This window comes from Oryctolagus cuniculus, chromosome 15, assembly GCF_964237555.1.
Source record: "Oryctolagus cuniculus chromosome 15, mOryCun1.1, whole genome shotgun sequence".
Classification (NCBI taxonomy): domain Eukaryota; kingdom Metazoa; phylum Chordata; class Mammalia; order Lagomorpha; family Leporidae; genus Oryctolagus; species Oryctolagus cuniculus.
Genome location: NC_091446.1, coordinates 26692507 through 26708604, shown reverse-complemented (window position 1 = coordinate 26708604; position 16098 = coordinate 26692507). Strand labels below are relative to the sequence as shown.

The 16098-nt window shown below is 43.6% G+C and overlaps 1 protein-coding gene across 3 annotated transcripts in view; it reads right to left on the bottom strand.

Moving 5' to 3' along the window:
- PCGF6 (polycomb group ring finger 6) overlaps positions 1 to 16098 on the bottom strand; it is a 48373-nt gene that overhangs the window by 6347 nt on the left and 25928 nt on the right. The window contains exons 9-10 of one of the 3 annotated variants that reach the window (XM_008270439.4): positions 7912 to 7998; positions 884 to 2053 (exon numbers count right to left, since the gene is read on the bottom strand). In XM_008270439.4, the coding sequence (XP_008268661.2) occupies positions 1997 to 2053; positions 7912 to 7998 (144 nt within the window). In that variant the 3' untranslated portion in view covers positions 884 to 1996. Of the gene's footprint in view, positions 1 to 883; positions 2054 to 7911; positions 7999 to 16098 lie in introns of those variants that run through there. The other 2 variants (XM_051823548.2, XM_051823550.2) reach the window with 2 other exon arrangements.

The window sequence follows — 16098 nt, the reverse complement described above, 5'->3', positions numbered from 1 at the left end:
CCAATCTAGATCCCTACTAATGCATCTGGGAAAGCATCAGCAAGTACTTGGGCCCCTGTACCCACATAGGAGACCCAGATGGAGTTCCAGGCTCCTGGTTTTGGCCTGGCCAGCCCTGGCCATTGCAGTCATTTGGGGAAAGAACCAGCAGATGCAACGTATCTCTGTCTCTCCCTCTCTAACTCTTTCAAATACACACATACATATATAATCTTTTAAAAAAAAATCAAAACATGAAATTGATTATGACTGCATAGCCCTGGGCCATGTGTATTAATGTGATTCCTGGGCAGGATCTAGGGTCTGAGTAACCGTTCAATTATATGGATGTTGCATTCCTACTTGACTGACACACCAAAATCCTGGACACTAAGGCTTAGGTGGGTTTCCCTAGCTGGCCACACTTCATACATGTCACCCTTAACTGTTGGGAGAAGTGAGCACTGACCACACAACTCCACTGGAGACGATAACCAGAAGCAAACGTCTGATTGTCCTAGACTGTGTTCTGCAGGCCTATCCCCTTTACTGATTTAATCTGTATCCCTTCACTGTAATGAACAGTAACCAAGAGTGTAACAGCTTTCCTGGGTCTGTGAGTCTGTCTAGTGAACCAATGAACCTAACAGTGTTCTTAAGGATCTCAACATAGATGTTAACATGGGATATAAATAAAAATATTAAGTAATTTGGGCAAGAAACATTTAACAAGTAATGAATTTTACAGTTGCAGTCAAATAATAGCACCTAGGACAATCACTGAAGGGAAAGATGTTTACTAAGTATCTACTTGGTGACAGCTTAACTTTGATTTGGACACCTTGTATCTTTAAGAGTTTTGGTTATCTGCTGAAAATCCACTGTAAACACTAGTATTTCAAAATAGGTTAAAATAAATTTTTATTAAATGTTAGAAGAGATTTATACACAATTCACAAACTCCTTACAAAATAATTGCCAATCCTTGTCTGATTTTGTTATACTTTCTGTACAGTTTTGGAAATTTTTCTGTGAAACAGGGTCTAGAAAATCTTTCTTTTAGAAACCTAATTTTAGGCAACATGTTTAAAACTGAAGTCTCTGAATGAAACTGAGCTTTCAAATACCCATATTAAGTATCCCAGTGACAACAATGGGTAAATGAATATTAAATTGACTTCCTGAGGAAACAATAAGTATTCTGTGACCTTCCCAAATTCACCTAAAATTTATTACATTCAGAAACAGTATCATTATAAAGTAACAACAACCAAACCATGTACTCAAATAAAATGAATGTTCATCAAATTAACACTCAAATAATAAAAATGTTGTCATAAAGAAGCCCCTCTTGTTTTAAGAAATGTAAAAGGAGCCTTCATATACCGAACGCTATGGCATGTGCCACAAACCCTAAAGTAGAGAGTTTCTCCACCAGGTATAACCACAATTTATCCATTTTAGAATTGAGTAACATTTCTTTAATAGAGTTGCTGGTATCAAAAAAAAAGATACACATTCAAAATATAATGGCAACATTTAAAAATGGCCAACAGTTTTGGTCTTTTACATCCTGTAGTTTAACAAGGACTGGCTCTGAACCTTCTGCCAAAAAGTTCACTTGTTTTCCAAGAGGATGACTGCCCAACGGGTACTGTCCCAGAGAGCAGAATCCCAACCACCAGCTTCAAAGGGATATGGCTCCAAAAAGAAGAAAACAGTAACCAATCTACCTCAAAAACAAGAGATCAAAAGGAATTTGAAAATTCAATGTTTTGAAATTTTCCCCTGAGCTATGGATGCTTCTTAGGTATAACCCTAGTAAAACAGGTGCATTCCATCATTCCAACTGTGCTTAGAAATGCCGTGACTTTTTGGGTTGAACACAGTACGTAAGTTATATCTTGAACAGCACACAGTGGTGACAATTACACATTTCGTGGAAATCTTTGGTGAGATGCAGTCCTGCAGAAGCCTTTTCACTTTGTCTCTCTCCTCATTAATATGTCTAGAATCTTCAAGTTATTTTCAGAGGAGAAACCACAAGACCATAATGAAGGACAAGCAGACCATCCTGAAAAAGAAGGGAAAAAAAGAAACTAACTGACAGCTCTTTGAAAATGTTATATAAATGATCAAGTCAAAGCCCACACTGTGGCATAGCTGGTAACCAGAGGTGCTGGCATCCCATATGGATGCTGGTTCGAATCCCAGATACTCCACTTCCAATTCAGCTCCCTGATAATGTGCCTTGGGGAAGCAGTGGAAGACAGCCCAAGTGCTTGGGCCCCTACACCCACATGGGAGACTTAGGAGAAGCCCTCGGCTTCTGGCTTCAGACCAGCTCAGCTCTGACAGTTGCAGCCACTGGGGAGTGAACAAGCGGATGAATGACCTGTCTCTCCTTCTCTCTCTGCCTTTCAAATAAATAAATCTTTAAAAGAAATGAGGGTAGGTGCTGTGGCATCGTGGGTTACACTGTTGCCTTCAGTACCAGCATCCCACTGGGGTGTCAGTTCGATTCCCAGCTACTCCACTTCCGATCCAGCTCCCTGATAGTGTGCCTGGGAAAGCAGTGGAAGATGGCTCAAGTGCCTGGGCCCCTGCCCCTCAATGTGGGAGACATGGAGGAAACTCCTGGCTCCTGGTTTCAGCCTAGCTCAGCACCAGCTGTTGTGGCCATGTGGGGAATGAACCAGCAGATCCAAGTTCATTCTCTGTCTCTCCCTTTCTCTCGATAACTCTGCCAAGAAAGAAAGAAAGAACGAAAGAAAGAACGAAAAAGAAAGAAAGAAAGAAAAGGAACATTCATAAATAAATACATCTCATTACTATTGTTAAGTGATACAACTTTGAAGTTATTGGCCTAAAATATAAGAAGTCTTCATGGAAAATAAGTATTATGAAAAACCTATGCATGAATTTTAAAACTTTTTTGCAAAATAAACCATTTCCAGTTCCATAAACTTTCAGAAGTCCACTCATATTTCATATGTACGTCCTCCTTAAAGACTGTCCTAGGACAGATGTTGCATTTTCAAGCCTTTTTATTTGCTTTTTGTAGGTTTCTGGCTCCTAATTCTCTGTGCTATTGCCAAGGCTGCATTGAACAAGTAATCCACCTTTATGAGGCCACTATTTCTAATTTCCTATGGACTGGAAAGCTCATGAAAAAGGAAGACTCACTGGAAAATGTGCCCTGGACCTGCTCTGAGTAACACAGAGGAGGAGGCTGGGACATATGCCCCACACAGTCAGTCCTGCCCGGCTACTACTCCCTGTCTTTCTCTGCTTTGCTAAGCTTTTCCATGGCTCCACTTCTTCACTCCTCAAGTACTACTCAAGTCACTTCAATCTGGCTTCTGTTCTTGGCAACGCCAACAAAAACGCACCAGAATTCTAAAAAAGGGCTCGCAAATTCAAATGCCCACAAAAGCCAGCAAAGTAACATGAATGAATACCTAAGCTGGGTAACTATTCAACAGGAATGTTGAAGAACAAAGGTTAACCAGAAAGCAGATGTCTAAAGGAATTTAAACTCAAAATACTGAACACGTAGATTAAGATAAATTAAGCATAACCCAATACCACAGTCAGCCCATTGGATGATCAGATCAGTTCTAGATTAATTAACCTGATCAAAGTAAATGAATTCATACCGTAACTCAAACAGAAAGACCCTGTTAAAATTATCACATACATACAAATTCCATTTTTCATAATTTAACTTTTTATATACTTATGTTTCTGAAATGAAAAGTATCATTTTTCAAAATACATTAATATGCAAAGATATGATAGCTTACAAGCTGTTTCAAGATCTCAAAATTATTTCATTGCATGTATAAAATTTTTATGCGAATGAGACTACTTATAATTCAGCTTTACATCTAAAAATCTGCTACATACTTTAATTTTGAATATATAAACATTTTTATTTCTATTTAGATGTCTTTATTCACAGTCTTACTTTCAATTATCTCCTGTAGCTTGGATATAGTTCATTCCCCTAACGTTCACATGCTACGGGCAAGAATTTAGCACAGCAATTAAGACAGAAGTTTACATCTCCCTTATGATGTACCCCATATGAAGAGATATAATAGGCCTTAAAGCCCTTCTGTCAGTTTCTGTTGGCCTCTCAACTGGAAAACTTAGTTGCGGTTTAGACAGCAGCTTTCTTAGGTCCTCTAATGATGACTCTCCTTCATTCTAGATCCTGTCTAGCCCACCTGGGCCTCATTCCTTTGTAATCATAGCCTCCAATCTTATATCAATGGCTCCATTCCAGACCGGTGTGTATTGATGGTTCTCCCTCCCCCACACTTAACATTGTATGATTATTCAGAATTTTTCTACAGACAAACCCCTCTACCCACGGGAGATGAATAGCCTTTCTCCCAGTCTTGACTGGGATTAGCTTCGCAGCCTCTCTCTCCTCAGTAGTGATCTCAGGTACAGCTTTGCGTCACGTTATCTCGACCAACCGAGTCCAAAACAACTCCGATAGTTACAAGAGGAGGTCACTAGGTCCATCAGGACCTCAGCTGCTGCCATCTGAGGTCTCCAAAGCCACACCACCTCACTAACAGGCATGGTACTACAGGCAGAGGAGTCTTAACTGTGTTATTATGTTAACCAATCAGGCCAGGCAAAACCACATCCATCAGTCTTCACTAGAGTCCAGAGATACCCCCCACCCCATTTCCTCTTCTCTATGAAATCCTCCCATTACTTGGTTAATGCCACTATTAGGATCACTAGTTGCTATTCTCAGCCTGTCTTTTATACTACCATGTCAGTTTTAAGTGCTTACAGGAGGTGATAACAGAATGAACCAAAGCCTTCACAAACTAGGTGGTCAACCAAATGCTGCTACAGGGATGTAATCAGCTCCCAACTAGAGAACAGCAGCTTGAGACACCACAACATGTCAGCAGGAAGTAGCTCTAAAGAAATCATTGTCCCTCCATCCCTCTTGGACTTTTGAGGCTGATGTAATCCCATACAACACTTACTTTATATAAAAAACAAAAGGGGGGAATGTTAGTAAAATGGTGCCGTCTAATCTGTGGTGCCATCTATGCCCCTGACGCCATCTTAGGCTCTGGCCCATCGCCACCTTGCACAGTAAGCTTCAGTCCTAAGCCTGATGGCCAAACCACAAGTGTCAGCTCCATCCCCACCCTAATGGGATCCGCTGCTCCTACTTCCCTGCACGCCCCCCCCACCCCCGCCAAAGGTATAACAGGACCTGCTTCCCGCACACAAGCTCCATCTCTCCTGATCTCTCTCTCTCTTACTCTCTCCCCCTGGCCCATCGGGCTTCCCCCAACCCAACAATAAACTTTCCAATTAAAAAAAAAAAAAAAAAAAGTAAAGCTCACAGGTCTGATCTGTATGAAAAGGAAATATTGAGTTCTTTTTTTCTTTTTACAAACGGGGTGAACTTCTACATGTGTACAACACGTATAATCATAACCCAGATCAAGACACAGAGTATTTCTGGCACCTAAAAGACTCCCTCATGCCTGTGTGCAGTCAAGATGCTCCTCAAAACATTAACTACTGTTTCTCACATTTAAGTTCATAGATTAGTATTGCCTATTTATGAACTTTATAAAGTGCACTCAAACAGTATATAGATTCTTATTCTTCAAGGTAGTTTTATCCTATAAAAGTACTGTGACACTGAATTAATGAATACTAAACTTCTGCTCCTAGAGGAGATACAGGAATAGGTTCCTAAAAGGCCTCTGGTCATTTTCATTAACTGATCAATAAACAAATTTGTTTTATGTGTACTCTGTTGAAAAACATTTAACGTGTACTGTTGATTAATTAATACTGATCATAGCCAACAGCACCATTACTCCTGCCTGAATGAAGCTTATCTAATGCAAACTTTCCAAGGAATATCACAGCCTTCTTGTAATAGACTTCAACACTCTACTGGGGGCAATTTCAACAGCAAAATACAAAAATGTGCAAAGCAAGGCACTAAATACATCATGAAAGGTTGAGAGCTCAAACAAGGCAGAGTTGCCTTGTTCAACCTCAGCTAGGAATATATCAAGCAACTAGTTTTGACTGCTCTGTGCATTTTTGGGAATAGCCAGGAAGAGGCTATTAGCATTAATTCTGGAGGTACAACCAAAATCCATGCATTTCATTATATCAGTTAAAAACATATCAATTTGCTTAGGTTAAGAATTCATCAAATTGACCAGGAGGAAGCTCCTGGCTCCTGGATTCGGATTGGCACAGCGTGCCAGCCGCAATGCGCCGACTGTAGTGGCCACTTGGGGGGGTGAACCAACGGAAAAAGGAAGACCTTTCTCTGTCTCTCTCTCCTCTCTCTCTCACTAACTCTGTCTGACAAAAAAAAAAAAAAAAAAAAAAAAAAAAATCATCAAATCTTTGTTATTATTTATAAGCTCCTCAGATGCATACAGTTTGTAAAACAATTAGCACCCCAGGCTCAGGGATACATTTGTTTTTAAAGATTCATTTATTTCGTTTGAAAGGCAGAGTTAGACAGAAACTGAAATACAGAAAAAACTATCTTCCATCTGCTGAATCACTCCTCAAATGGCTGCAATGGCCAGGCTGGGCCAGGCTAAAGACAGCAGTCTGGAAGGACCCAGTTCTCCTACGTGGGTGGCAGGGACACAACTACTTGGACCATCTTCCTCCGCTTTCCCAGGGAGCTAGAGTCAAAGTACAGCAGCTGGGACTCAAACTGGTCCTCTCGTGAGATGCTGGCGTGGAAGGTGGTGGCTTAACCCACTGTACCACAACACTGGTCTAAATATCCTACTTTTCTCTTCATTAAAACTGTAGGTTCTATCTTGCTTTTTATTATCCTGACTGGGAGATTTTTACATTTCATTCCTACTCATATAGCAAGTCAAATAAAGCATCAAAATAGCTATCTTATCTTCTTAATTACTGAGCAAGAAATGGTATGTGAACCTGTAAAGCCTATTGAGTATCTACAACTTTTCCTTAAATAAGTGTCCCTCTGGGGCAGGCATTTGGTCTACTGGTTAAGGCACTTAAGGCATGCCTGCCATCACACTGGAGTGCCTGGGTTCAACTCCTGGCTGTACTCCTGATTCCAGCTTTCTGACAGTGCAGACCATAAGAGGCAGCAGTGATTGCCCAAGTGACTGGGTTCCTGTCATGCACATGAGAGACCCAAGTGGAGTTCCTGACTCCCAGCTTTGGCCCTCAGGCCAGTGCAAGCATTTGGGGAGTGAACCAATGGATGAGAACTCTCTGTCTCACTGCTTCTCAAAAGACAAAGAAGCATTCCTCTGGATATATAATCAGGTAGTACTACATTAAGATGCACTGCATATACGATGGCGGTTTCCTAAGATTATTACATATCCTAGTTGTGCAGTAGGCTAAACCATCCAGGTTTGTGTAAGTATACTCAATGAAGATCACACAATGATGAAGTAACCTGACACTGCATTTCTCAGATAGTATCTGTGATTAAACAATGTATGATTGTACTGGCCTATTATCCTTCAAACCTCTACTGGAGTACTGGACAGAGTAAAAAGAACAAGGCCTCTAGAATCAAACTGCCTAGGAACTGAGCCCTGGCTCACCTCTAACTCAATGCAGGAAGTTACATGTCCTTTCTGTATCTCAGTCCCCTAATCTTTAAAGAGGAGGATGAAAGAATACCTACCCCACAGTATAATTCAGAGAAATACATGAGCTACTCCAAATAAGCCACTCAGAATACCTATGCACAATAAGCATTTAATATATATTAGTTGTAATTATTATTTACAGTCCAGATACTTTTTAAAAAATTGTGGGAAATTTATGAAAACTTTATTGGCAACACAAAACTTTTTTTTTCATGAAGTACATTGTGTGTTAGGCAGAGACGTGATAATGTCTGGGCCCTACCTGCATTGCTGCATCACCTATTGCACGTCGGATTTCCCTTAGGGTCTGATACCGTTCCAGCAGGTGATCGCCACAGATGATATCTACCTGTGGGCAAATAAGAGGATATGACATGGCTCTCCTCCTGCTTCAAAATACCATCTGAAGAGATGGGGGGGATCAACCTAACTGTTTCCAGATTCTATTTTGCTACTTCACTTTTAGACTATTTTTCAAGAAAGGTTTCAAAAACTTCCACAAAAGGAAACAAGGCAGGGACCAGTGCTGCGGCATAGCAGGTGAGGTCACTGCCTACAGTGCCGGCATCCCATGTGGGTGCCAGTTCAAGTCCTGGCTGCTCCACTTCCAATCCGGCTCTCTGCTGTGGCATGGGAGGGCATTAGAGGAAGGCCCAGTCCTTGGGCCCCTGCACCTGCACGGGAGACCCTGAAGAAGCTTGTGGCTCAGATCAGCGCAGCTCCGGCGGCTGCAGGCAGCTGGTGTGCAAACCAGCAGATGGAAGACCCCCCTCTCCTTCCTCCATCCCTCTCTCTACCTCTGCTCTCTGCCTTTCAAATAAATAAATAAACCTTAAAAAAAAAAGGAAATAAAGTAAAATATAGAGATTGTCAGAAATTGGTAGATAACAGCACAGTACAAATGATATTCAAAATAATTTCCCTAAATCTGTTAAAAAAATTCCATGACAAAATGATTTAAAAGACAATTTTGGGGCCGGCGTTGCGGCTCAATAGGCTAATCCTCCACCTGCGGCGCCGGCACCCCAGGTTCTAGCCCCGGTTGCCCCTCTTCCAGGCCAGCTCTCTGCTGTGGCCCGGGAAGGCAGTGGAGGATGGCCCAAGTCCTTGGGCCCTGCACCCGCATGGGAGACCAGGAGAAGCACCTGGCTCCTGGCTTCGGATCAGCGTGGTACGCCGGCCACAGCACGCCGGCCATTGGAGGGTGAACCAACGGTAAAAAGGAAGACCTTTCTCTCTGTCTCTCTCTCTCCCACTGTCCACTCTGCCTGTCAAAAGAAAAAAAAAAAAAAAAAAAGACAATTTTGGGGTGGGTGCTTGGCCTGGTGGTTAAGAAACTAGTTAAGGGGCTAGAGTTGTGGTGTAGCAGGAAAAGCCAACGCCTGTGACCCAGCATCCCATACGGGCACCCATTCAATTCTCAGCTGCTCCACTTCCTATCTAGCTCCCCCTTATGACCTGGGAAAAGCAGATGGCTGGAGTGCTTGGGCCACAGCCAGTCACATGGGAGACCTGGAAAAAGCTCCTGACTTCAGCCAGGCCCAGCCCCGGCTGTTGCAGCCATCTGCAGAATGAACCAGTGGATGGACGATCTCTCTCTCTCTCTCTCTCAAACAAATAAAGAAATCTTAAAAAAAAAAAAAAAAAAAAAAAAAAAAGACACCAGCTAGGATAACCACATTTTTTTCTGGACAGAAAGCCTGGGTTCAAGTCCTGGTTCTGCTCCTGATCCTAGTTTCCTGCTAATACACACTGCTAGGGGCAGCATAGGGTTTACAGCTAGGAGCTGGGAAATCAATGCAGGTCTGCCATGTGAGTTGCAGGATCCCAATATTTGAACTATCATCACTGCCTTCCATTGTCTGCTTTGGTGAGAAGTTGGAGTTGGGAACCACAACCTAGCATTGAACCCAGGCACTCCGATCAGGACACATGCAACTTAATCACAAGGCTAAAGAGCCTATCTTGGGGCCAGTGCTGTGGCACAGCAAGTAAAGCTGCTGCCTGCAGTGCCAGCATCCCATATGGGCGCCAGTTCGAGTCCCAGCTGCTCTACTTCTGATGCAGCTCTCTGCTATGGCCTGGGAAAGCAGTAGAAGATGGCCCAAGTCCTTGGGCCCCTGCACCCGTGTGGGAGACCTGGAAGAAGCTCCTGGCTCCTGGCTTCAGATCAGCTCAGCTCCAGCCATTGCGGCCATCTGGGGAGTGAACCAGCAGATGGAAGACTTCTCTCTGCCTCTGCCTCTCTGTAACTGCCTTTCAAAAAAACCCTATATATACAGGCTTTTAAATATAGAATTAGTATGGTAGAATTAACAAGAAAATAATAAATAAATAAAATTATTATCTTTTATGTAAAGTATGTTTAGTGATCAATATAATTTTCGAAGTTTCATTTTATAAAAGCAAAATAAGATCTGAATAACATGATACACAAAGGAAAATAACAGGGCTAACTATAAAACCTAATATAGGAAAAATGACCAATCAGCTAAAAATAACACTAAAACAAACCTGGTAATCCAAAGACACAGGAGTCTCTGTAAAAGAAATCTATTTGGGTATTTATGATCTCTGAATTTTAAATCAACGTAAATCTCTCTCTCTTTTTTTTTTTTTTTTTGACAGGCAGAGAGGCAGAGTGGACAGTGAGAGAGAGAGACAGAGAGAGAGGTCTTCCTTTGCCGTTGGTTCACTCTCCAACAGCCGCTGCGGCCGGCGCACCGCGCCTATCCGAAGGCAGAAACCAGGTGCTTCTCTGGTCTCCCATGGGGTGCAGGGCCCAAGCACCTGGGCCATCCTCCACTGCACTCCCGGGCCACAGCAGAGAGCTGGCCTGGAAGAGGGGCAACCGGGACGGAATCCGGCGCCCCAACTGGGGCTAAAACCCGGTGTGCCGGCGCCACAAGGCGGAGGATTAGCCTATTGAGCCACGGCGCCAGCCCGTAAATCTCTCTTAAAAACACACAACCTGGGGTCCATGTGTGGTGCAGTGGGTTAAGCTGCCACCTTCAACAACAGCAACCTGTTATCAGGCCAGTTTGAGTCCTGGCTGCTCCGCTTCCAGTCCAGCTCCCTGAGAATGCACCTGGGAAGGCAACAGAAGATGGCCCAGGTCCTTGGGCCCTTAAACCCAAGTGGGAGCCCCAAATGGAGTTCCCAGCTCATGGCTTTGGCCTTGCACAGCTCTGGCTGTTGTGGCCATTTGGAGAGTGGACAGCGAAGGGAAAAGTGGGCAGCAAAAGGAAGATCTCTGTCTCTTCCTCTCCCCAATGCTACCTTTCAAATAAATAAATATATCTTTTTTTTTTTTTTTCCCTTAAAAAGATTGAGAGGAGAGTTACAGAGAGAGAGATGGAGAGGCAGAGAGAGGCCATCCATCTGCAGGTTCAGGCAGGAGCCAGGAGCCTCTTCACGGTCTCCCATGTGGGTGCAAGCACTTAGGCCATCTGCCACTGCCTTCCGTGGCCATTAGCAGAGCTAGATCTGAAGTAGAGCAGCAGGAACTCGAACCTGCACCCATTTGGTGCAGGCAGAGGCTTAACCTACTGTGCCACAGCGCCAGGCCCCAATAAATACATCTCTAAAAAGCAAACTACAAACCACATGACCTGTATTTAAAACTTTCAGAACTGTCTTCCAATTCTGATCTGTCATAAATAAATTTGAGGTAGTTTATCACTTAACAAACCCCTGATAATTGTTTACAAGTGCTAGTAAATAACCATATATGAAGGTCAGAGATCTGTGAAAAAAACACATTTTTCCTACCTGGGACTAGCTGGTTTAAAGACAGGCTTAAGTGACTGAGGGACAACAAGACTTTTATTCTGATTACTGGATAATTTATTCAATATTTGGTTCATAGGAATAACTCAATTATATACTGTCTCTGGAATTAGAAAGTATAAAAAATCTTAGTCGTAAATTAAGAGGTCTGCAAATTTAAAAATTCTCTGTTCTATTACTTCAACATTTTTGTGAAATAGTAATTCATGGATGTCACTAGTTTTACAGCTGAGTAGGAAAGGAATATTTAGAGAGCTATGAGCGCTGATAATTAAAAAAGTCAAAACAAAATTTCTATCATTATACTTCAAAATACTAGACACCTGCTACACCATGAAGTAAAAAAAACCATATTTTTCTACAATAAAATCAACTCACAAGAGATCTACTGTACAACACAGTAACTTGTTAAAAACAATGAGTACTGTATTCTTTAAAATTGCTAAGGTAGGGCCGGCGCCGCGGCTCACTAGGCTAATCCTCCGCCTAGCGGCGCCGGCACACCGGGTTCTAGTCCCGGTTGGGGTGCCGGATTCTGTCCCGGTTGCCCCTCTTCCAGGCCAGCTCTCTGCTGTGGCCAGGGAAGTGCAATGGAGAATGGCCCAAGTGCTTGGGCCCTGCACCCCATGGGAGACCAGGAGAAGCACCTGGCTCCTGGCTCCTGCCATCGGATCAGCGCGGTGTACCGGCCGCAGCACGCCGGCTGGGGCGGCCATTGAAGGGTGAACCAACGGCAAAGGAAGACCTTTCTCTCTGTCTCTCTCTCTGTCCACTCTGCCTGTCAAAAAAAAAATCAAAAAAATTAAAAAAAAAAAAATTGCTAAGGTAGAAATTTTTTAAGTGTTCCCAGCACAAAAAGTAAGCACATGAGGTAACGTTAAGCTAACTACCTCATTTTAGCCATTCTACAACATACACATATTTTAAAACATGTCATACACAATGAATATATATACATATATAATTATTGTTAATTAAAAGAACATAAATTAGGAGAAAAAGAATCCCTAAAATGAAAAAGAACTTTGATGACCAAATACCTTCAATCACCAAATACCACATTTACAAGTGGGAATTGTGCTTAGATAAAAATCTAGCCAAGGGGCTGGTGCTGTGGTGCACTGGGTTAAAGCCCTGGCCTGCAGTGCTGGCATTCCATATGGATGCCAGTTCAAGTCCTGGCTGCTCCACTTCCAACCCAGCTCCCAGCTGGGAAAGCACTGGAGGGTGGCCCAAGTCCCTGGCCCTTTGCAACCACATGGGAGACCCAGAAGAAGCTCCTGGCTTCAGATCAGCTCAGCTCTGGCCACTGCAGCAATTTGGGGAGTAAACCAGCGGTTAGAAGACCTCCCTCTCTCTCTCCCTCTCTCTGTGTCTATCTCTCTCTGTAGCTCTTTCAAATAAATAAAAATAAGTCCTTAAAAAAAATCTAGCCAACTGTGTGGGAGCAAACTGTTGAAATCCTTACTTAATGTATACTAAGCTGATCTTCTGTATATTAAGATAATCGAAAATGAATCTTGATGTGAATGGAAGGGGAGAGGGAGTGGGAAAGGGGAGGGTAGTGGGTGGGAGGGACGGTATGTGGAGGAAGCCATTGTAATCCATAAATCGTACTTTGGAAATTTATATTCATTAAATAAAAGTAAAAAAAAAAATCTAGCCAAGAGGAAGTATTCTATAACCCAAAGAGGGGTCCGAACCCTGGATATCACTTCCTAGTTATTCTAGACACAAAAGGTAAGTCTTCTGGCTTCTGTTTTAAAAATAAGAGAACGCTGGGGCCAACGCTGGGGCACAGAGGGTTAAAGTCCCAGCCTGCAGCACCAGCATCCCATATGGGTGCCAGTTTGAGTCTTGGCTGCTGGACTTTTCATCCAGCTCCCTGCTAATGTGCCTGAGAAAGCAGTGGAGGTTGGCCCAAGTCCTTGGGGTCCTGCACCTAAGTGGGAGACCAGGAATAAGCTCCTACCTCGTTTTTGGATTGGCTCAGCTCCAGCTGTTGCGACCATTTTGGGAGTGAACCAGTGGATGGAAGACCTCTCTCCCTGTCACTCTTTCAAATAAACAGAATGAAATAAATCTTTTTTTTTTTTTTTTTTTTGACAGGCAGAGTGGACAGTGAGAGAGAGAGACAGAGAGAGAAAGGTCTTCCTTTTGCCGTTGGTTCACCCTCCAATGGCCGACGCTGCAGCCGGCGCACCGCGCTGATCCGATGGCAGGAGCCAGGATCCAGGTGCTTTTCCTGGTCTCCCATGGGGTGCAGGGCCCAAGCACCTGGGCCATCCTCCACTGCACTCCCGGGCCACAGCAGAGAGCTGGCCTGGAAGAGGGGCAACCGGGACGGAATCCGGCGCCCCAACTGGGGCTAAAACCCGGTGTGCCGGCGCCACAAGGCGGAGGATTAGCCTATTGAGCCACGGCGCCAGCCCGTAAATCTCTCTTAAAAACACACAACCTGGGGTCCATGTGTGGTGCAGTGGGTTAAGCTGCCACCTTCAACAACAGCAACCTGTTATCAGGCCAGTTTGAGTCCTGGCTGCTCCGCTTCCAGTCCAGCTCCCTGAGAATGCACCTGGGAAGGCAACAGAAGATGGCCCAGGTCCTTGGGCCCTTAAACCCAAGTGGGAGCCCCAAATGGAGTTCCCAGCTCATGGCTTTGGCCTTGCACAGCTCTGGCTGTTGTGGCCATTTGGAGAGTGGACAGCGAAGGGAAAAGTGGGCAGCAAAAGGAAGATCTCTGTCTCTTCCTCTCCCCAATGCTACCTTTCAAATAAATAAATATATCTTTTTTTTTTTTTTCCCTTAAAAAGATTGAGAGGAGAGTTACAGAGAGAGAGATGGAGAGGCAGAGAGAGGCCATCCATCTGCAGGTTCAGGCAGGAGCCAGGAGCCTCTTCACGGTCTCCCATGTGGGTGCAAGCACTTAGGCCATCTGCCACTGCCTTCCGTGGCCATTAGCAGAGCTAGATCTGAAGTAGAGCAGCAGGAACTCGAACCTGCACCCATTTGGTGCAGGCAGAGGCTTAACCTACTGTGCCACAGCGCCAGGCCCCAATAAATACATCTCTAAAAAGCAAACTACAAACCACATGACCTGTATTTAAAACTTTCAGAACTGTCTTCCAATTCTGATCTGTCATAAATAAATTTGAGGTAGTTTATCACTTAACAAACCCCTGATAATTGTTTACAAGTGCTAGTAAATAACCATATATGAAGGTCAGAGATCTGTGAAAAAAACACATTTTTCCTACCTGGGACTAGCTGGTTTAAAGACAGGCTTAAGTGACTGAGGGACAACAAGACTTTTATTCTGATTACTGGATAATTTATTCAATATTTGGTTCATAGGAATAACTCAATTATATACTGTCTCTGGAATTAGAAAGTATAAAAAATCTTAGTCGTAAATTAAGAGGTCTGCAAATTTAAAAATTCTCTGTTCTATTACTTCAACATTTTTGTGAAATAGTAATTCATGGATGTCACTAGTTTTACAGCTGAGTAGGAAAGGAATATTTAGAGAGCTATGAGCGCTGATAATTAAAAAAGTCAAAACAAAATTTCTATCATTATACTTCAAAATACTAGACACCTGCTACACCATGAAGTAAAAAAAACCATATTTTTCTACAATAAAATCAACTCACAAGAGATCTACTGTACAACACAGTAACTTGTTAAAAACAATGAGTACTGTATTCTTTAAAATTGCTAAGGTAGGGCCGGCGCCGCGGCTCACTAGGCTAATCCTCCGCCTAGCGGCGCCGGCACACCGGGTTCTAGTCCCGGTTGGGGTGCCGGATTCTGTCCCGGTTGCCCCTCTTCCAGGCCAGCTCTCTGCTGTGGCCAGGGAAGTGCAATGGAGGATGGCCCAAGTGCTTGGGCCCTGCACCCCATGGGAGACCAGGAGAAGCACCTGGCTCCTGGCTCCTGCCATCGGATCAGCGCGGTGTACCGGCCGCAGCACGCCGGCTGGGGCGGCCATTGAAGGGTGAACCAACGGCAAAGGAAGACCTTTCTCTCTGTCTCTCTCTCTGTCCACTCTGCCTGTCAAAAAAAAAAATCAAAAAAATTAAAAAAAAAAAAATTGCTAAGGTAGAAATTTTTTAAGTGTTCCCAGCACAAAAAGTAAGCACATGAGGTAACGTTAAGCTAACTACCTCATTTTAGCCATTCTACAACATACACATATTTTAAAACATGTCATACACAATGAATATATATACATATATAATTATTGTTAATTAAAAGAACATAAATTAGGAGAAAAAGAATCCCTAAAATGAAAAAGAACTTTGATGACCAAATACCTTCAATCACCAAATACCACATTTACAAGTGGGAATTGTGCTTAGATAAAAATCTAGCCAAGGGGCTGGTGCTGTGGTGCACTGGGTTAAAGCCCTGGCCTGCAGTGCTGGCATTCCATATGGATGCCAGTTCAAGTCCTGGCTGCTCCACTTCCAACCCAGCTCCCAGCTGGGAAAGCACTGGAGGGTGGCCCAAGTCCCTGGCCCTTTGCAACCACATGGGAGACCCAGAAGAAGCTCCTGGCTTCAGATCAGCTCAGCTCTGGCCACTGCAGCAATTTGGGGAGTAAACCAGCGGTTAGAAGACCTCCCTCTCTCTCTCCCTCTCTCTGTGTCTATCTCTC